The sequence below is a fragment of the Zalophus californianus genome, chromosome 5 (genome assembly GCF_009762305.2).
Source record: "Zalophus californianus isolate mZalCal1 chromosome 5, mZalCal1.pri.v2, whole genome shotgun sequence".
In the NCBI taxonomy this organism is placed as follows: domain Eukaryota; kingdom Metazoa; phylum Chordata; class Mammalia; order Carnivora; family Otariidae; genus Zalophus; species Zalophus californianus.
In genome coordinates, this window is record NC_045599.1 from 7635595 (window position 1) to 7657516 (window position 21922).

The 21922-nt window shown below is 37.8% G+C and overlaps 1 protein-coding gene and 1 pseudogene across 1 annotated transcript; both read right to left on the bottom strand.

The window, feature by feature from the left end:
* Positions 1-3405: 3405 nt before the first annotated feature.
* LOC113928628 (eukaryotic translation initiation factor 5B-like) lies at positions 3406-7016 on the bottom strand. Its single transcript, XM_027604478.2, has 3 exons — positions 6996-7016; positions 4404-4536; positions 3406-4329 (listed from the first exon to the last, which is right to left on the bottom strand). Exons 1-3 carry the CDS (start codon positions 7014-7016, stop codon positions 3887-3889), a joined length of 597 nt encoding a protein of 198 aa, XP_027460279.1. The 3' UTR covers positions 3406-3886.
* A 10717-nt stretch (positions 7017-17733) lies between these two features.
* On the bottom strand, positions 17734-18661 carry LOC113929559 (annotated as a pseudogene).
* Between the last annotated feature and the right edge of the window lie 3261 nt (positions 18662-21922).

Genomic DNA, 21922 nt, shown 5'->3' on the forward strand with positions numbered 1-21922 from the left:
CCAAGATTTGAAGCAACGTAAGTGCCCACCAATAGATAAATGGACAAAGAAGATATGGTATGGAGATATAATAGGATATTACTTAGCCATAAAGAGGATGACATTTTGCCATCTGTGACAAAATGAATGGACCTAAAGGGTATTGTACTAAGTGAAATGTCAAACAGAAAAAGAAAAATATCATACAATTTCACTTATATTTGAATATAATACAAATACAGAGAATAACCTGGTTGTTGGAAAGAAGGGGAGTGGAGAATGGGTAAAAAGAGGGGAAGAGGAGTGAGAGATACTGGTTTTTAATTATAGAATAAATTAGACAGTTATGAAAGGTACAGCATAAGGAATAGAGTTAATGGTATTTTAATGATATTGTATGTTGACAGATGGTAGCTACACTTGTGGTGAGCATAACATAACATATAGATTTATCAAATCACTATGTTGTATATCTGAAGCTACTGTAACATTGTGTGTCAAGTACACTTCAATACAAATATAATAATAATAATGACAAGAAGAAAAATAAACCCCACTCTGTGTCCCCAAAATGCAAGATTAAGGTGGTAAACACTTTCATAAAAATATTTTGAAGACATGTATAAAATTATAAAAGAAAATATTTTCATATTAACTTACCATGATTTTGTTGTATTTCTAGCTTTTATAAATTAGCATACATGTGGTGAGATATGTTTTATTAATAAATCAGGAGTCAACATAGAAAGTGTTTTCACTTTCCACATATTTTTATCTAAATTGTATGCAATCACATTCTAAATCCTAAAATATTTGGAGGACATTTTTAGAATTACTTTTTTTCTAATAATTATGTGTAAAAGAAATGGCTAAGCATAACAAAGACATGCTTCCAGGTGCAATTGTTTTGAATGTAGAATTAATATCCATTAAGCAAGATCTGAACATATGAAGAAAAAAGAGCAACTCAATAATGGTTAACAGACAATGGTCCGGGCGCCTGGGTGGCTCAGTTGGTTCAGCGACTGCCTTCGGCTCAGGTCATGATCCTGGAGTCCTGGGATCGAGTCCCACATCGGGCTCCCTGCTCGGCGGGGAGTCTGCTTCTCCCTCTGACCCTCTTCCCTCTCGTGCTCTCTCTCTCTCATTCTCTCTCTGTCAAATAAATAAACAAAATCTTTAAAAAAAAAAAAACAGACAATGGTCCATACATATATCAAACCATCATGTATCTTAAATCTTATATATGCACAATTTTTATCTCTCAATTATACCTCAATAAAGCTGGGGGAAGATAAACATAAGCATGTCTAAATGACCTAGAGCTTCCACTCCTGCATTCATTCCAAAAGAAATTCTTCCATATAATTTCCAGAAGACATGTTCAAAAACATTGATAGCAGTAGAAGTTGTAACAGCTAGATGTGACAATATTCATATATGCTCATTAACAAAATTGTGTAAGTAGATGTGTAAGTAAATCTATGTTATCAGAAGTGGTAAAAATGCTACACTGGGGGTGACAGAGAATAAAAACACAGGAGTGGCTTTTGAGGTACTGGTCATGTCTATTACCCAATAAATGTACCAGTTGCAGTGGTTCCAATTTGTGAAAATTTATCGAGTGTATATCATATTTCAATAGTATTTTTAAACATTTTTATTTAAATTCAATTAATTAACATATAATGTATTACTGGTTTCAGAGGTACAGGCCTGTGATTCATCAGTGTTATATAATACCCAGTGCTTAATACATTACATGTCCTCTTTCAGTAGTATTTTTTAAAATATTTTATTTATTTATTTGAGAGAGAGCAGGAGCAGGGGGAGCGGCAGAGGAAGAGGGAGAAGTAGACTCCCCACTGAGCAGGGAGCACAATGCCATGAGGGGCTTAATCCCAGGACCCTGGGATCATGACCTTAACCAACTGAGCCACCCAGGCGACACTCAGTAGTATTATTTGAAAGGGAAAAAAACAAACAGTAGTCGTCCATGGAGACATAGCAAATATATATATATATATATTATGATGACATGATTATTAGTAGGTATTTTGAAATTTATGAGAGCAGAGAGGAAGGAATAGCTTCCTTATGTAAATGACACCAGACCTCAAACTTGAGAACATTGAAAACTATGAATTATTTTATCAAAGAAATTTATGGGAGAATAGTGGATCATAAACTGAAGATACAAGCAACTGTACTTGATATAATTGTGATGTTTAAACTTCTTCAGAGAACTGCATTCACTTTAATGTGAAGATAACATAAAGTTAGGTAGTAGTACCAGTTGAGACCTGATTTGTGAAATTGGATGTGATCTATTCTGGAGAATATTCCATGGGCACTAGAGAAGAATGTGTATTCTGTTGCTATGGGATGGAATGTTCTGAATATATCTGTGAAGTCCGTTTGGTCCAGTGTGTCATTTAAAGTCTTTATTTCCTTGTTGATCCTTTGCTAAGATGATCGGTCCATTTCAGTGAGGGGGGTGTTAAAGACCCCTACTATTATTGTATCGTTGTGAATGTGTTTCTTTGCTTTTGTTATTAATTGTCTTATATAATTGGCGGCTCCCATGTTAGGGGCATAGATATTTACAATTCTCAGATCTTGTTGTTGGATAGACCCTTTAAATATTATATAGTGTCCTTCAACATCTTTTATTATTATCTTTGCTTTAAAATCTAATTTGTCTGATATAAGGATTGCCACATCAGCTTTCTTTTGGTGTCCATTACCATGGTAAATTGTTTTCCACCCCCTCACTTTCAATCTGGAGGTGTCTTTGGGTCTAAAATAAGTCTTTTGCAGACAGCATATCAATGTTTTTTTTTTTTTTTATCCAATCTGATACCCTGTGTCTTTTGATTGGGGCATTTAGCCCATTTATATTCAGGGTAACTATTGAAAGATATGAATTCAGTGCCATTGTATTACCTGTAAGGTGACTGTTACTGTATATTGTCTGTGTTCCTTTCTGGTCTATGTTACTTTCAGGCTCTCTCTTTCCTTAGAGGACCCCTTTCAATATTTCTTGTAGGGCTGGTTTCGTGTTTGCAAATTCCTTTAGTTTTTGTTTTTCCTGGAAGCTTTTCATCTCTCTTTCTATTTTCAATGAAAGCTTAGCTGGATATAGTATTCTTGGCTGCATATTTTTCTCATTTACTGCTCTGAATATATCATGCCAGTCCTTTCTGACCTGCCAGATATTTATGGATAGGTCTGTTGAGAACCATATAATCCTCTCAATAGATGCAGAGAAAGCATTTGACAAAGTACAGCATTCTTTTTGATCAAAACTCTTCAGAGTATAGGGATAGAGGGTACATACCTCAGTATCATAAAAGCGATTTATGAAAAAAACACAGTGAATATCATTCTTTTTTTTTTTTTTTTGAAGCGCGACCGTTTCTTTATTAAATTATACAAAAAGGGGAGGAGAGGGGAGGGGGGCAGCTGTGGGGCTCGGCCCCAACCCTGGCCCCACCCCGGCCTGGCGCTGTCTGAGAGAAGGGGATCTGAGGGAGACCCAGGGATCAGGCAGGGTAGGGATGGACCGGACATGAGGCTGGGATGCAGTGGTGAGGAAGGAGAGGCTACCGGGGTCGTGGGGGGGGGGGGGGAGGGAGAGAGAGAGCAAGGACAGGGAGAGGAGCGACTGGGGACCAGCTGGGGAGCTCAGATGGAGCAGGTCAAGAGGTGGAACAATGGCAGAGTGAGGATAGAAGGGGCGGTGTCTGGAGAGGGGACATGAGAAAGGCTGGGGACAAAGAGGGTGACAGCTCTGGTGCAGGGTCCAGAGCCAGGAGCCAGGTGAAGAGTGGCTGCAACTCGTCTGTTCTCACCCCCACCTCCAGGCCCGGAGGGGCCTCCCACCCCCAGCCCATTGGCAGGGGGCTCAGGCCGATGCCCCATTTTCTGTTTTCTGCCGCTTGGGATCCGCTTCATCCTCCTCTTCAGCAGCTCTCTTCAGCGCGGGCCCTTCTTCCTCATCTTCTTCTTCCTCATCTTCTTCTTCCCCTTCATCCTCCTCCTCTCCGTCCTCGGCAGTTTCTTCTTCTTCCTCCTCAGCTCCGTTCTCCTCCTCCTCCACCACTTCTTTCTTTCGCTCTTTTCGGCTGGCCTTCCCCTCCACCTTCTCTTTCTTCTCCTTCAGGTCCTTGGCGCTCAACTCGGCCGCTGCCTCCGCTCTTCTCCGACATGGTGCCGGGGCCGGGGCTGGGGCTGGCGGGGAGCTGGGGTCCCGGGGCCGGGACGGAGGAGCCCTGGACGGCGGAGGGTGGCCGCGGCCGGAACCTGGCGCGGTGGCGGCGGCGGCGGCGACAGCGGCAGCGGCGGCCGCTCAGCAAGCTGGGTCTCTGGAAGAGGCGGCAGAGGCGCGCGGGGTGGGGCGGGGGTGGGTCTGGAGCGGAGACCCGCAGGGCTGCGGCCGACCGTCCGGAGGGCGGGCGGAAGGGCGGTGCGGGCGGTGGCCGGCGCGCTCCGGCCGCGGTCGCTCGGTCCTCGGCTCGCCGCCCCCGCACCAGCAGAGCTGCCGCCGACCAGCCGCTAGTGAATATCATTCTTAATGGGGAAAAAGTGAGAGCTTTCCCCCTAAGGTCAGGAACGCGGCAGGGATGTCCACTCTCACCACTGGTATTCAACATAGTATTAGAAGTCCTAGCCACAGCAATCACACAACAAAGAGAAATAAAAGGCATCTGAATCGACAAAGAAGTCAAACTCTCACTGCAGATGATATGATACTTTATGTGGAAAATCCAAAAGACTCCACCCCAAAAGTGTTAAAACTCATACAGGAATTCAGGCAAGTGGCAGGATATAAAATCAATGCACAGAAATCAGTGGCATTCCTATAAACCAACAACAAGACAGAAGAAAGAGAAATGAAGGAGTCGGTCCCATTTACAAGTGCACCCAAAACCATAAAATACCTAGGAATAAATTCAACTAAAGAGACAAAGGAAATGTACTCAGAAAACTATAAAATACTCATGAAAGAAATTGAGGAAGACACAAAGAAATGGAAAAACGTTCCATGCTCATGGATTGGAAGAACAGATATTGTGAAGATGTAAATGCTACCTAGAGCAATCTACACATTTAATGTAATCCTTATCAAAATACCATCCACTTTTTTCAAAGAAATGGAACAAATAATCCTAAAATTTGTATGGAACCAGAAAAGACCCCGAATAGCCAGAGGAATGTTGAAAAGGAAAAGCAAAGCTAGCAGCATCACAATTCCAGACTTCCAGCTCTATTACAAAGCTGTCATCATCAAGACAGTATGGTCCTGGCACAAAAACAGACACATAGATCAATGGAACAGAATAGAAAGCCCAGAAATGGACCCTCAACTCTATGGTCAACTCATCTTCGACAAAGCAGAAAGAATGTCCAATGGAAAAAAGACAGTCTCTTCAACAAATGGTGTTGGGAAAATTGGACAGCCCCATGCAGAAGAATGAAACTGGATCATTTCCTTACACCACACACAAATATGGACTCAAAATGGGGGCGGAGCAAGATGGCGGAGGAGTAGGAGAACTGGATTTCGTCTGGTCTCAGGAATTCAGCTGGATAGGGATCAAACCATTATGAACACCTACGAACTCAACAGGAGATCGAAGAAAAGAATAGCAACAACTCTCTGAACAGAAAAGCGACCACTTTCTGGAAGGTAGGACGTGTGGAGAAGTGAATCGGAAGCAATAGTTGGGAGGATACACTGCGGGGGAGGGGGCTCCGTGACCACTTCTGGCAAGTGACAGAGCAGCGGAGCACAAAATCGGAACTTTTAGAAGTCGGCTCCACCGAAGGACTTCGCTCCAGTGGCTAAGGGGGAGGTGGAACCTTCACGGGACAGTGTGGTCTCAGGACCCTCAAGGTCACAGAAAGACCGGGGGTGCCTGAGGACAGCAGAGCTCCTAGATATCAGAGAAGGGAAGCCAGCTGCAGAGACGGAGCCGAGAAACGGGCTCTCAGCTCAGGGTTGCCATAAAGTGTGATCAGCGACACAGGCCACTGCTCCTCCAACAGGGACCCAAAAAGCGGCAGATCCAGGGAGACTTCCCTTCCTCCCCTGGGAAGAGTGGCACGGGAGTGCACGACAGGGATCTGCTAGGTGTGGAGACTCCACACGGGGTCGGGTGCCAGAGATAGAAATGCTCGGTCACAGGCCGGGTGAGCATGGAGTGCTGCTGGAGAACTGGGAGACGGGAGTGATTGACTGCTTTTCTCTGGGGGCACACTGAGGAGCGGGGCCCCGAGTTCTTGCCTCCTCTGGGCCCAAGATTGGGAGGCCACCATTTTCACTCTCATCCTCCAAAGCTGTACTGAAAGCTTGCAGGGAACAAAAGCTCCCAAGAGCAAACCGGAGCAGATTACTTAGCCCGGACCAGCAAGGGCAGGGCAATTCCAACTCCAGCAAAGACATTTGGGAACCACGGCAAAAGGCACCTCCCCCAGAAGATCAGCAAGAACAGCCAGCTAAGACCAAGTTTACCGATGAAGGAGAATGGCAGAACGTCAGCACTAGGGGAATACTGCACATAGAACTCATGGCTTTTTTACCATGATTCTTTAGTCTTTCAAAGTTAATTTTTTTAACTGTCATTTTTTTTTAATTTTTCTTTTTCCCCCTTTCAACCAACATCTTGCCAATCCCTTTCTTAAAAAAACATTTTTATTTTTCATTTTTAGAGTCATATTCTATCCCTTCATAGTAGTTACCTTTATTTTTGGCATATATATATATATATATATATATATATATATATATATATATATATATAAGTTGTTCTCTCTTCAATTTTGACAGTTTCTTCTAACAGATCAAAATACACCCTAAATCTCTAGTGTATGGCTTTGTTCTAGTCTCCTTCCTGATCACATTCTCTCCCCCCTTTTTTCCTTTCTTCCTTTTTTTTTTAAATCTTCTTCTTTCTTTTTTCAAACAACTTATCTATTCCTTTTACAAATTTTTTTATAATTTTCATCTTTACAGACATATTCCATCCCCTCATCGTATCAGCCCTTATTTTCTACATATATAAGTCTTTTTTTTCTTAAAAATTTGGGAGGCACTTTCTTCTAACAGACCAAAATACACCCACAATCTAGTGTGTGGCACTGATTTATGCAACAACCTGATCATATTTGATCATATTCTGTTTCTGTTTTGTTTTGTTTTGTTCTGTTTTTGTTTGTTTTTATCTTTATCTTTTTTTCTCTCTCTTTCTTTTTTCTTTCTTTCCCTTTCTTTTCCCCTGGTTTCAGGTCTTTTCTGATTTGTTTAGAGTGTATTTTCTGGGGATGTTTACACTGGTAGCATTTTGTTCTCTCATTCATCTGTTCTCCTCTGGACAAAATGACAAGATGGGAAAAATCACCTCAACAAAAAGAACAAGAGGTAGTACCATCTGCCAGGGACCAACTCAATACAGACATTAGTACGATGTTGGACCTAGAGTTCAGAGTCACGATTTTAAAGATACTGGGTTTGAAAAAAGCATGGAAATTATTAGAGAAACCCTTTCTGGAGAAATAAAAGAAATAAAATCTAACCAAATTGAAAGCAAAAGGGCTATCAATGAGGTGCAATAAGAAATGAGGGCACTAACGGCTAGGATAAATGAGGCAGAAGGGAGAATCAGCGATATAGAAGACCAAATGATGGAAAATAAACAAGCTGAGAAAAAGAGACATAAACAACTATTGGATCACAAGGGCAGAATTCGAGAGATAAGTGATACCATAAGACAAAACAACATTAGAATAATTGGGATCCCAGCAGAAGAAGAAGGAGAGAGAGTAGCAGAAGGTATATTGGAGCAAATTATAAGAAAGAACTTCCCTAATGTGAGGAAGGAAACAGGCATCAAAATCCAGGAGGCACAGAGAACTGCTCTCAAAATCAATAAAAATATATCAACACCCCAACACCTAATGGGAAAACTTATGAGTCTCAGAGACAAAGAGAAAATCCTGAAAGCAGCTCGGGAGAAGAGATATGTAACCTACAATGGTAGAAATATTAGATTGGCAACAGACCTACCCACAGAGACCTGGCAGGCCAGGAAAGACTGGCATGATACCTTCAGAGCACTAAACGAGAAAAATATGCAGCCAAGAATTCTATATCCAGCTAGGCTGTCATTGAAAATAGAAGGAGAGATAAAAAGCTTCCAGGAAAAACAAAAATAAAGGAATTTGCAAATAAAAAACAAATCTTACAAGAAATATTGAAAGGGTCCTCTAAGCAAAGAGAGAGCCTAAAACTAACAGGACCAGAAAGGAACAAAGAAATATACAGTAACAGTCACCTTACAGGCAAAACAATGGCATTAAATACATATCTTTCAATAGTTACCCTGAATGTAAATGGGCTCAATGCCCCAATCAAAAGACACAGGCTATCATTTTGGATTAAAAAATAAGACCCATCGATATGTTGTCTGCAAGAGACTCATTTTAGACCCAAAGACACCCCCAGATTGAAAGTGAGGGGGTGGATTTCCATTTACCATGCTAATAGACACCAAGAGAAAGCTGGGGTGGCAATCCTTACATCAGACAAATTAGATTTTAAATCAAAGATTGTAATTAGAGATGAGGAAAGACACTATATCCTACTTAAAGTGTCTTTCCATCAGGAAGATAGTAAATATCTATGACCCTAACATGGGAGAAGCCAATTATATAAGCCAATTAATAGCAAAAGCAAAAAACACACTGACAACAATACAATAATAGTGAGGGACATTAACACCTGGCTCTCTGAAAAGGACAGATCATCTAAGCAAAAGATCATCAAGGAAATAAAGACTTTAAATGACATACTGGACCAATGGAATCACAGACATTTTCAGAATATTCCATCCCAAAGCAACGGAACACAAATTCTTCTCTAGTCCCCATGGAACATTCTCCAGAATAGATCACATCCTAGGTCACAAATCAGGTCTCAAACGGTACCAAATTTTGAGATTACTCCCTGCATATTTTCAGACCATAATGCTTTGAAACTAGAACTCAATCACAAGAGGCAAGTCACAAAAAACTCAAATATATGGAAGCTAAAGAGCAACCTACTAAAGAATGAATGGATCAACCAGGAAATTAAAGAAGAATTTAAAAAATTTATGGATACCAATGAAAATGAAAACACAACTGTTCAAAATCTTTGGGATGCAGCAAAGCCAGTCCTGAGAGGAAAGTATATAGCAATACAAGCCTTTCTCAAGAAACAAGAGAGGTCTCAAATACACAACCTAACCCTACACCTAAAGGAGCTAGAGAAAAAAACAGCAAATAAAGCCTAAACCCAGCAGGAGAGGAGAAATAATAAAGATCAGAGCCGAAATCAATGAAACGGAAACCAAAAGAACAGTAGAACAGATCAATGAAACTAGGAGCTGGTTCTTTGAAAGAATTAACAAGATTGATAAACCCTGGCCATTCTTATCAAAAAGAAAAGGAAATGACCCAAATCAACAAAATCATGAATGAAAGAGGAGAGATCACAACCAACAAAGAAATACAATTAGAAGAACATATTATGAACAACTATACCCAGCAAATTAGATTATCTGCAAGAAATGGATGCATTCCTAGAGATGTATCCACTACCAAAACTGAGCCAGGAAGAAATAGAAGACCTGAAAAGACCTATAACCACTAAGCAAATTGAAGCAGTCACCAAAAATCTCCCAACAAACAGACGCCCAGGGCCAGATGTCTTCCCAGAGGAATTCTACCAACATTTAAAGAAGAATTAATACCTATTCTCCTGAAACTATTCCAAAAAGTAGAAATGGAAGGAAAACTTTCAAACTCATTTTATGGGGCAAACATTACCTTGATACCCAAACCTGACAAAGACCCCATCAAAAAGGAGAATTACAGACCAATATCCTTGATGAACATGGATGCAAAAATTCTCACCAAAATACTAGCCAATAGGATCCAACAGTACATTAAAGGGATTATTTCCTACGACCAAGTGGGATTTATCCCTGGGCTGCAAGGTTGGTTCAACATCCGCAAATCAATCAACCTGATCGAATACATTAACAAAAGAAAGAACAAGAACGATATGATCATCTCAATAGATGCAGAAAAATCATTTGACAAAGTACAGCATCCTTTCTTGATCAAAACTCTTCAGAATATAGGAATAGAGCATACATACTTCAATATCATAAAAGCCATCTATGAAAAACCTACAGCGAATATCATTCTTAATGGGGAAAACCTGAGAGCTTTCCCCCTAAGGTCAGGAACGCGGCAGGGATGTCCACTCTCACCACTGGTATTCAACATAGTATTAGAAGTCTTAGCCACAGCAATCAGACAACAAAAAGAAATCAAAGGCATCCAAATTGGCAAAGAAGAAATCAAACTCTCACTGTTTGCAGATGATATGATACTTTATGTGGAAAACCCAAAAGACTCCACCCGAAAACTTCTAGAACTCATACAGGAATTCAGTAAAGTAGCAGGATATGAAATCAATGCACAGAAATCAGTGGCATTCCTATACACCAACATCAAGACAGAAGAAAATGAAATGAAGGAGTCGATTTCCTTTACCATTGCACCCAAAACCATATGATACCTAGGAAAAAATCTAACTGAAGAGGCAAAGGATCTGCACTCAGAAAACTATAAAATACTCATGAAAGAATTTGAGGAAGACACAAAGAAATGGAATAACGTTCCATGCTTATGGATTGGAAGAACAAATATTGTGACGATGTCAATACTACCTAGAGCAATCTACACATTCAATGCAATCCCCATCAAAATACCATTCACTTTTTTCAAGGAAATGGATCAAATCATCCTAAAATTTGTATGGAATCAGAAAAGAACCCGAATAGCCAGAGGAATGTTGAAAAGGAAAAGCAAAGCTGGCGGCATCACAATTCCGGACTTCCAGCTCTATTACAAAGCTGTCATCATCAAGACAGTATGGTACTGGCACAAAAACAGACACATAGATCAATGGAACAGAATAGAGAGCCCAGAAATGGTACCTCAACTCTATGGTCAACTAATCTTTGACAAAGCAGGAAAGAATGTCCAATGGAAAAAAGACAGTCTCTTCAACAAATGGTGTTGGGAAAATTGGACAGCCACATGCAGAAGAATGAAACTGGACCATTTCCTTACACCACACACAAAAATAGACTCAAAATGGATGAAAGACCTAAATGTGAGACAGGAGTCCATCAAAATCCTAAGGGAGAACACAGGCAGCAAGCTCTTCGACCTCAGCCATAGCAACTTCTTCCTGGAAACATTGCCAAAGGCAAGGGAAGCAAGGGCAAAAATGAACTATTGTGATTTCATCAAGATAAAAAGCTTTTGCACAGCAAAAGAAACTGAACAAAACCAAAAGACAACAGACAGAATGGGAGAAGATATTTGTAAATGACATATCAGATAAAGGGCTAGTATCCAAAATGTATAAAGACCTTATCAAACTCAACACCCAAAGAACAAATGATCCCATCAAGAAATGGGTAGAATACATGAACAGACATTTTTCCAAAGCGGACATCCAAATTGCCAACAGACACATGAAAAAGTGCTCAACATCGCTCGGCATCAGGGAAATCCAAATCAAAACCTCAATGAGATATTACCTCACACCAGTCAGAATGGCCAAAATTAACAAGTCAGGAAATGACAGATGTTGGCGGGAATGCAGATAAAGGGGAACCCTCCTACACTGTTGTTGGGAATGCAAGCAGGTGCAACCACTCTGGAAAACGGTATGGAGGTTCCTCAAAAAGTTGAAAATAGAGCTACCCTACGACCCAGCAATTGCAGTATTGTGTATTTACCCCAAAGATACAAATGTAGGGAATGAAGGGGTACATGTACCCCAATGTTTATAACAGCAATGTCCACAATAACCAAACCATGGAAAGAGCCAGGATGTCCATGAACAGATGAATGCATAAAGAAGAATTGGTATATTTATACAATGGGATATTATGCAGTCATCAAAAGGAATGAGATCTTGTCATTTGCAATGACGTGGATGGAACTGGAGGGTGTTATGCTGAGTGAAATAAGTCAATCAGACAAAGACATATATCATATGACCTCACTGATATCAGGAATTCTTAATCTCAGGAAACAAATTGAGGGTTGCTGTAGTGGGGGGGGTGGGACCGATTGGGTGGCTGGGTGATAGACTTTGGGGAGGGTATGTGCTATGGTGAGTGCTGTGCATTGTGCAAGACTGTTGAATCACAGATCTGTACCTTTGAAACAAATAATGAAATAGATGTTAAGAAAAAATAAAAGTAAAAAAGAAGAAGATAGCAGGAGGGGAAGAATGAAGGGGGGAATCAGAGGGGGAGACGAACCATGAGAGACGATGGGCTCTGAAAAACAAACTGAGGGTTCTAGAGGGGAGGGGGTTGGGGGATGGGTTAGCCTGGTGATGGGTATTAAAGAGGGCACGTTCTGCGTGGAGCACTGGGTGTTATGCACAAACAATGAATCATGGAACACTACATCAAAAACTAATGATGTATTATATGGTGACAAACATAACAATATAAAAAATTAAAGGAAAAAAACTAATGATGTAATGTATATGGTGATTATCATAACAATAAAAAATTAAAGGGAATAATATTTTTAAAAAATACCAATAAAACCTAATAATTTCATGTATGGTGAGTAACATAACCTAATAAAATTAAAAAAAAAGATAAAATGTACTCAAAATGGATGAAAGACCTAAATGTGAGACAGGAGTCCATCAAAATCCTAGAGGAGAAAACAGACAGCAATCTCTTCAACCTCAGCCACAGCAACTTCTTCCTAGAAACATCACCAAAGGCAAGGGGAGCAAGGGCAAAAATGAACTATTGGGATTTCATCCAGATAAAAAGCTTTTGCACAGCCAAAGAAACAGTCAACAAACCAAAAGACACCAACAGAATGGGAGAAGTTATTTGCAAATGACATATCAGATAAAGTGCTAGTATCCAAAATCTATAAAGAACTTATGAAACTCAACACCCAAAGAACAAATAATCCAATCAAGAAATGGGCAGAAGATATGAACAGACATTTTCCCAAAGAAGGCATCCAAATGAGCAACAGACACATGAAAAAGTGCTCAATATCTCTCGGCATCAGGGAAATCCAAATCAAAACCTCAATGAGATATCACTTCACACCAGCTAGAATGGTGAAAATTAACAAGTCAGGAAATGACAGATGTTGGCAGGGTTGTGGAGAACGGGTAACCCTCCTACACTGTTGGTGGGAATGCAAGCTGGTGCAGCCACTCTGGAAAACAGTATGGAGTTTCCTCAAAAAGTTGAAAATAGAGCCACCATAAGACCCAACAATTGCACTACTGGGTATTTACCCCAAAGATACAAATGTAGGGATCCAGGGTTCCTGGGTGGCTCAGATGGTTAAGCGTCTGCCTTTGGCTCAGGTCATGATCCTGGGGTCCTGGGATCGAGTCCCGCATCGGGCTCCCTGCTCCTTGGGAGCCTGCTTCTCCCTCTGCCTCTCTCTCTCTCTCTCTCTGTCTCTCATAAATAAATAAATAAAATCTTAAAAAAAAATTTAAAAAAAAATGTAGGGATCCAAAGGGGTACGTGCATCCTGATGTTTATAGTAGCAATGTCCACAGTACCCAAACTGGAATGTGCCAAGATGTCCATCAACAGACGAATGGATAAAGAAGTTGTATATATATATATATTATATATATATATATATATATATATATATATATATACACAATGGAATACTATGCAGCCATCAAAAGAATGACATCTTGCCATTTGCAATGACATGGATGGAACTGGAGGGTATTATGCTGAGCGAAATAAGTCAATCAGAGAAAGACTTGTATTATATGATCTTACTGTTATGAGGCATTTTTAATCTCAGGAAACAAACTGAATGTTGCTGGAGTGGTGGCCAATGTGAGCGATGGGGTGGCTGGGTGATAGACATTGGGGAGGGTATGTGCTATGGTGAGTGCTGTGAATTGTGTAAGACTGATGAATCATGGTCCTGTACCTCTGAAACAAATAATACATTATATGTAAAAAAAAAAAAAAAAAAAAAGAAGATGATAGTGAGAATGGTAAAATGAAGGGGGGGCGGAATCCGAGGAGGAGACGAACCATGAGAAACTATGGACTCTGAGAAACAAACAGAGTTCTAGAGGGTTTGGGGATATGGGTTAGCCTTGTGATGGGTATTAAAAAGGGCCCGTATTGAATGGGGAAAAAAAGTATCTACTTCTTGGTTTGTCTCTAGGAATAAAGTGTTGAAAGCAAAAAAAAAAAGTTAATTAGTAGTTATGCTGTATGATCCTGCAAATGTAGGGATGTACCAGCTAAAGGAGAAAATTGCTTCTCATACTAAGGAAAGTAACATCATCAATATATGTATTTTAGTTAGATAACTCCAGAGCAATTTCAAGTCATTTTAGATTTAAAGTAAGATCGAAGACAAACAGAGACTTGTGTTGGGAAACTACAGATAACACCGTGATCTTCAGATTCCCATAATTTTGGAGGATAAATGAGAATGGCTAGTAGGATCCTCCCCAGGAAGCCACTGTTTCAAAAAATTTGAAAGATGCCTTTTTGAAGACAAAGATAGTGAGGACCTTTTCTGCATTGTTGCCACCACATTATCTTTATTTTTCAATTGTAGAGTTGGCTTTTCTACACAGCTCTTGGTCATATTATATCATCAAGCCCTAAAAGCATCAATGTTTGTACACTAATTTCACAAACTTTATGACTGTGTCTCTCTCATTCTTTCTCTCTCCTCTCTCTGTCTCTCTTTCTTCTCTTCCTTTCACTGTGTCTTTCCAAAAAGGCCAAGGCATTTTTTTGTAGTTTTATCAGAGCATGGAAACTAAATATTTACTTTTTTCAACCCTCATGTCTATTTTCTCAGACATTGTACCTAAAACAAATTTATCACATATACCTATATCTCACACATAATGGTCCTGTAAATAAAGGGTCACTTGACTCCTTAAGTGTTAAGCAGAAAGTCTACAACTCATTTATCATTATTTTTTTCTGAACTATCTTTTGACATTTCTTAAGGGGCAAACATTTCAATATCTATGGTAGAACTCAACTGTTAACTTCTCCACCTGACTTACAGCTATGGCCATGACATATATCTACACTGTACATTAGATTCTTTTTTTGAAAGCTTTACCTTGGGAATGGGTCACTCAAAACAAAAACAAAAAACAGATAAAGTGCACAACCTCTAAATGAACATGAATGAAATGGAAAGAAATTCATGAAATTTTCAGGGGAATCCATCACATAGTCCTGAGGCTCAAATGGCACCCAGAACAGGTAATGGCAGTATCTTCACAGGACTCATTTTCAGGTTTTTGTTGGACCTTTTTTTTTTATGGTTCCACAGTTTTCAGACATGATTCACTTCCATATTTAGAGATTCTATAAGTCTTTCAAGTATTTTTAATATTACATTATCAGTTAAAATTGGACTAAATAAATCATGTCTTTTTCCAGTTAGGAATTCTAGCTGATAATATAAGATTCCAAGTCCTGTGATGGCACAATGGGTTAAGTATCCCACTTTTAATTTTGGCTCAGGCCATGATGTCAGGGTTCTGGGATCAAGCCCTATGTGGGGCTCTGTGCTCAGCAGGGAGTCTGCTGGAGAGTCTCTTTCCCTCTCCCTCTGCCCTTCCCCTCATGTGTGCTTGCTCTCACTCTCAAATAAATAAATAAATATATATTAAAAAAAAAAGAGAGCAAGAATGCCTGGGTGGCTCATTCAGTTCAGTATCTACCTTTGGCTCAGGTCATGATCCCAGAGTCCAAGGATTGAGTCCCCTGTCGGGCTTCTTGTTCAGTGGGGAGCCCGCTTCTTCCTCTGCCTGCTGTTAACCCTGCTTGTGCTCTATCTCTTGACAAATTAAAAATAATAATAATAATAAATAAAAAGAGAGAGAGAGGATGAGGATCTGGAGTAAAGCAGTGATTCAGTGATTGAAGGAGAGAGATTATAAAATGCTCAAGAGGAAAAAAATTGAGAGAATTATATGATTGATTAGTTCATTGCACTGAAAGAACAAAATGCTTATATTCACTTGTAATTGTCTTATTGGCTCACCATTTTGTCTGAAATGTTTCTGTGTGTCCCTCACAATATATGAAATTCTTGGTAGGTATTTGGTCATTGTGGAGCATTTGTCTTTTTTATCCTCTTAATATTTTCTTTTACATTTTTTTCAGATTTCTTCAAATTTAAGTTAAATGAGATAAGTCTCTCAACAAGAAGCAACTATTATGTTTTCCCACACTAATTTGACATTATCATTCAGTTACTTGTGTTGAAAAAATTCCACTTAATTTAAATTTGGAAAGAAGCAAGTTATAACCAAATATCATTCTATAAGTCAAGTGTTTAATCAGTAACGGCTCTATTAAATATTAAATGCTTAATTGACATGTTATAAAATGTCCAAATTTACATAATCTTTTTATGTTTCTCCCATTGTTGATGGGATACAAATTGGCACAGTCATTACAGGAAACAGTATGGATGTTCCTCAAAAAATTAAAGATAGAACTACTATATGATCCAAAACCTCCACTTCTGGGTATATATCCAAAGAAAATGAAATCACTACTTTAAAGAAGCATCTACACTACCATGTATATTGCAGCACTATTCACAATAACCAAGACATAGGAACAACCTATGTATCCATCGGTGTATGAATGGATTAACAAGTGTCATAAATTTATATGCAATAGAATATTATTTAGCCTTGGATGGGGGATATTTGTCACTGTGACAACATGGATGAATCTGTAGAACATCACGCTAAGTGATATAACCCAGACACATAAAGACAAGTACTACATGATCTCACTTATATGTGAAAGAAATGAAACCCTTAATAGAAGACAGTACAGCTTTGTTTACGAGAGTCTGGGGTTTGGGAAAATAAGGAAATTTTACTCAATAATGCAAAGTTTCAGATATGCAGGATGAAAAAGTTCTGGAGCCCTAATATAGAATAAAATGACTATAGTTAACAATATTATATCACATACTTAAAGTTTGCTAAGAAAATAGTTCTTAACTGTTCTCAAACACACACAACACATAACTAGGTAGGGTAATAGACACGTTAATTAGCTAAATTTTGGTGATGATTTTACAACATATATGTATATCAAATTATCACACTGTACACCATAATATATACAATTTTATTTGTCAATGATATGTCAATATAGCTTAAAAGTATAAATTATTATGCAAATAAATAAAATATTTGTTTCCAATTATGTTAGGTCTATCTTAAATTATTTGTTGTTCTTAGTCCTAATTTACTAATATTGGTAAAAAGAAAAAGAAAAAGTATTATAGAACTGGTATGCTGAATGATACCATCAGTTTAGTCATTTTTCATTTTCTCTTTTACATATTAGTAAAATATATTTGCCACAAGTTAGTGGAAAATGCATTCTGTTTATATAGATGGAGAAAAAAATGTCACAAAGAAAAACAAAAGAATGCCTTAGAATAAAAAAAATTATGGGAAATCTCAATTTATTCAATCCTCTATATTAATTTATGTTCTTTCTCTCTGGGCATATAATTTTTTTTCCTTCACAATGGTACACATTTGAGTCGACAAGTAACCAAAGCTTGGAAACTAATGTATATTGTCTACATTTTCACAGATCAGATTCTCTGAATCAATCGTCTCAGAGCTCCCATCACTTCCTTGTTTCTCAAGCTGTAGATGATCGGGTTCAGCATTGGGGTCAGGATGGTGTAGAAGACAGCAAGGATCTTGTCCTCTGTTGGAGAGATCTTGGGCATAGATAAGAATAAACAAAGGGTGCATAGTAGAAAGTCACCACAATGAGGTGGGTGCCGCAGGTTGAATAGGCCTTCTTCTTCCCTTCTGTTGATTGCATGTGGCAGATGGATGGAGAACCCGGCCATAGGAGGATGCAATACCAATGAAAGGAAACATAAGGTAGAGTATGGTGCTCACAAACACTGTGTACTCATAAACCCAGGTATCCATGCAGGCCAGATTCACCATCACTGGAACATCACAGAAGAAATGGTTGATGGCTCTAGACTGGCAATAAAGGGATATAGAGAATATATGCAGTGTGAGCACAGGAGGTGATTGAGCCCATTATCCAAGATCCTGTTATCATTAGCGCACACACTCTTTTGCTCACGCAAATGGCATAGTGGAGAGGAAAGCAAATAGCCACATAACGATCATAGGCCATAGAGGCCAATAGTAATTCTTCTTCATGAGCTAAAGTCAAGAAGAAGAAGCTCTGAACCCCACACCGAATGAAAGAAATAGACTTGCTTCCAAGGAGATAATTGGAATCCATTTTGGGGATATGGTGGAGATGTAGTTCAGGTCCATGAGGGAGAGCTGACTAAGTAGAAAATACATGGGTGTGTGGAGATGGGTGTCCAGGAGGATGAGAATGATCATGCACAGGTTGCCAAACAGAGCTATTAAGAAAATGAGAACAATGAGAATGAAGAACAGGCCAATTCTTGAACGTGGGAACAACCCCAATAAGATGAAATCAATAGAAGTTTGATTGTAATTTTCCATGGAACATTAATTCAGTTTTTTCTAAAAACAGACACAACAGTAAATTAATAAAAAAAACGGCACTTTTTTAATCTCATTATTTTAGTCACACCATGATTTATTCATTGAACGTTGCAGTTTCTAAATAAAGAACAAACTTAACTATTTTGAAAAAAAATCCTCAGTTTTGCTTCATAGATTAAATTTTGATGAGGCAAACATCTGTGCCCAAAATATTTTCTAAAAATCTGTGAATTTGTAAGAATAATATATTCCTCTAATAACTTCATTGGGATATAAATATTGCATTTCCTTACACAAATTCACTTACCTTCAAAGCAGAACTTACAAGTTAAATGAATGCATAGTAAATCAATGTAAATGCATAAATTATGGACCCATATTAGTACATTTTTCTACCCTTAGGGTATTTTTTCTTTTGTATTTAAATCGTAATAGCTCTGAAACTGTAGTAGCCTATTAGGTCATGGGCAGATCTGTATTCCCTTTTTGTGTTCTCAAAATTTTGGCACAACAGCTCCTTAGATGTCAATTGTCATTATTTGCTTCTTTGTTTCAGAAATCTATAATAAATCTGTATTGCCAAATAAAATTTATGTAAAGCCATTTTCTTCTGCCTCTTTACCCAACTTTTGAATGCTCAAATTAAAATAGACCCTTTCTCTGGGAATCTACAATCCAATTTCATTGTTGTTCTCATGTATGCTCGAGCTCTCCTGAAAGATGTATGTTCTCTCCATCTGTTTCTCAATACTTATATACCATTACACATTGTTTTATGATATCTTTTTCTACTTATTTATTTTTTAATTTAAATTCAATTGGCCAAGGTATAAAACATCATTAATTTTGATATAATATTCAGTAATTAATTAGTTGAGTATAACACCCAGTGCTTATCATATCACATGCCCTCTTTATTCCTTTTTTATGTATTTAATACTCTTTCTATCTCTAGACAAATGTGAAGAATAAGCACATATATTTATCACTACTCTATCATAAAACCCAACTGACATGATAATAAAGAAATAAGTACATTATAAATTTAAGAAAAAGTGGAGAAGACAGTGGTGTGGAGGGACAAGAGAAGAAAGAGTTCAGGACCTTTAGGAAGAAAGAATTTTAAGAAACCATTCTTCATGTAAAAGGAGAAGAGAAATTTCATTTGAGAATCTTCTTAATGGGAATGAGTGGAGGCATACTCCTGCAGAGGGAATACTATCAGCGAGCAAGATCAGGATACTATTAGAAGTTGTTAGATCTACAGTACAAATGTTATGTATTATATAAAAGGACGTGTCAGATAACAATAAAGTGTTAGATACTTCTGGAAATTAAAAAATATAATAATTAATATAATTAATTCATTAAAAGTTTCAAAAGGTAAGTTGGAGAAGATTCGCCAGAAAGCAAGAACAAAAATGAAACATAAGAAGTTTGACATTTAAGAATAGATAATTATAGAATTAATATAAACTAATTCAATATACATATTTATCTATATATATACATATAGATATAAACTAATTCATATACATATATGTAGATATGAACTAATTCAACACGCATGTATATACATACATAGGGAGTATATATGTATTCTTAAAAATGCATATGGCATAATAATTAAGGAGTGGATATTATAAAAAAACTATTCTCAGAACTGTTTATATAAGGTATAATATTTAAATACAATGAAAAGAGCACAGAAGCATAAATGATAAATTATTAAAGATTTTTTTGAATATTCTATCTTCTTATAAACAATTCCTGACAATTCTTAATATCAGCCAAAAATTTATATTCCTAAACTTCTTTAGAGAAATTATAATGTAATAATTAGAAGATCTATATTCAGTGATAACCAATGAAATAGTATCAGGTTTTTCAATAATGTTATATTTTTATATAAAACCAGTAATTTCCAAAAAATGAAACAATGCCATCAATGCATATCCCCAATCATAAAGTGGGATGTAACTGTAATGAGAGCATGGGGGGAGAGAAGAGGATGAAGGTGGTGATTTAGAGAGGGAGCAGCATCTTATTTACAGTGGCCTCATTTACAAACCACAATCTGGTGTCTGGGATTTAAAAATCAACCTGTTTAAAATATCAAGAGAGTACTGGAACAAATTACAAAATAAATTTAAGTATTCACCTTGGGTGTCAGGAGGAGTGGGTTATAAGACCATCATCTTACCTTGTGGTTTGTTGATGCCATGTCCATGCATTATTTGAATAAAATCTTAAAGTCATATACAAATTATTTCACAGTTAATAATTTCCATGTGCTCAAATCATTGCAGATGTGAGTCTCCAAATACATTGTAAAAACTAGAGCATGTCCTGGGTCTATACAGAGCAATTGACTTTCAAATTTTGTGTGGTTGTGACAACTTGCAGAGGAAAAACTAGGAGAGCTATTTTATTTTCCTAAAATGGCATTTAGATTAAATATGAGACCAGAATATTAGATTGATATCATTGGTTATAATTTATAGTCATAACTTTAATTATTGACAAGATTGAAAATGCAATATTTATAATTACCAATAGAATTAAAATTGCTAGTATTCTTATTAATTGTAGTCTATACAGGGTTGATATGACAAATATTCCATTAAGTAGTTAATATTATCCAGATTAATTATGAGAAACAACACAAAACCAAAATAATAAAAGAAAAGTCAAATTTCATGTTTGATGCCATTGTCACATGACTGCCAATGAAGAGTCATTTTGAATTATCTATGTTCCCCTGTTCCTTTCCTTTTTTTTTTTTGAGAGAGAGAGCACAAGCAGGAAGAAGGGGCAGAGAGAGAAGCAGACTCCCTGCTGAGCAGGGAGCCTCACACAGGGCTGGATCACAGGACCTTGAGATCACAACCTGAGCTGAAGGCAGGTACTTAACAGACTGAGCCATGCAGGCACCCCTAAGTTCCCTTGTTCCTATGTGTTAATAACTTGTATGTATATAATTTAAGAAATATTGCATCTGAAAGAGAAGCAACGTTGGCAATTGAATATCTGTTTCATGGTCTAATATAATAATATTTTTTCTTTTATAAAAATAAATCAGATATATTCCCTTTCATGTTGCTTCTGTCCAAGGAAATTAATGAGTAATCTATTTACATACTATTAACAAAAGATTTTCACATCTTGATTTTTTTCAGTTCTACTAAATATACACAAGTGAAAAGCAATTAAATGGTTTCTTATTGAGTTGCATAAACAAGTCTTCAACCTAACCAA

Excerpts from the sequence above, each read along its gene's own strand:
- LOC113928628 (XM_027604478.2), bottom strand. The coding sequence starts at position 7,016 with ATGAGGGGATGGAATATGTCT. Across the intron at positions 4,537-6,995 it reads TGAGGGGATGGAATATGTCT|CGGCTGGTCGGCGGCAGCTC; the intron begins GTAAAGATGAAA and ends GATATTCACTAG. Across the intron at positions 4,330-4,403 it reads GGTCGGCCGCAGCCCTGCGG|CGGCCGCCGCTGCCGCTGTC; the intron begins GTCTCCGCTCCA and ends CAGCTTGCTGAG.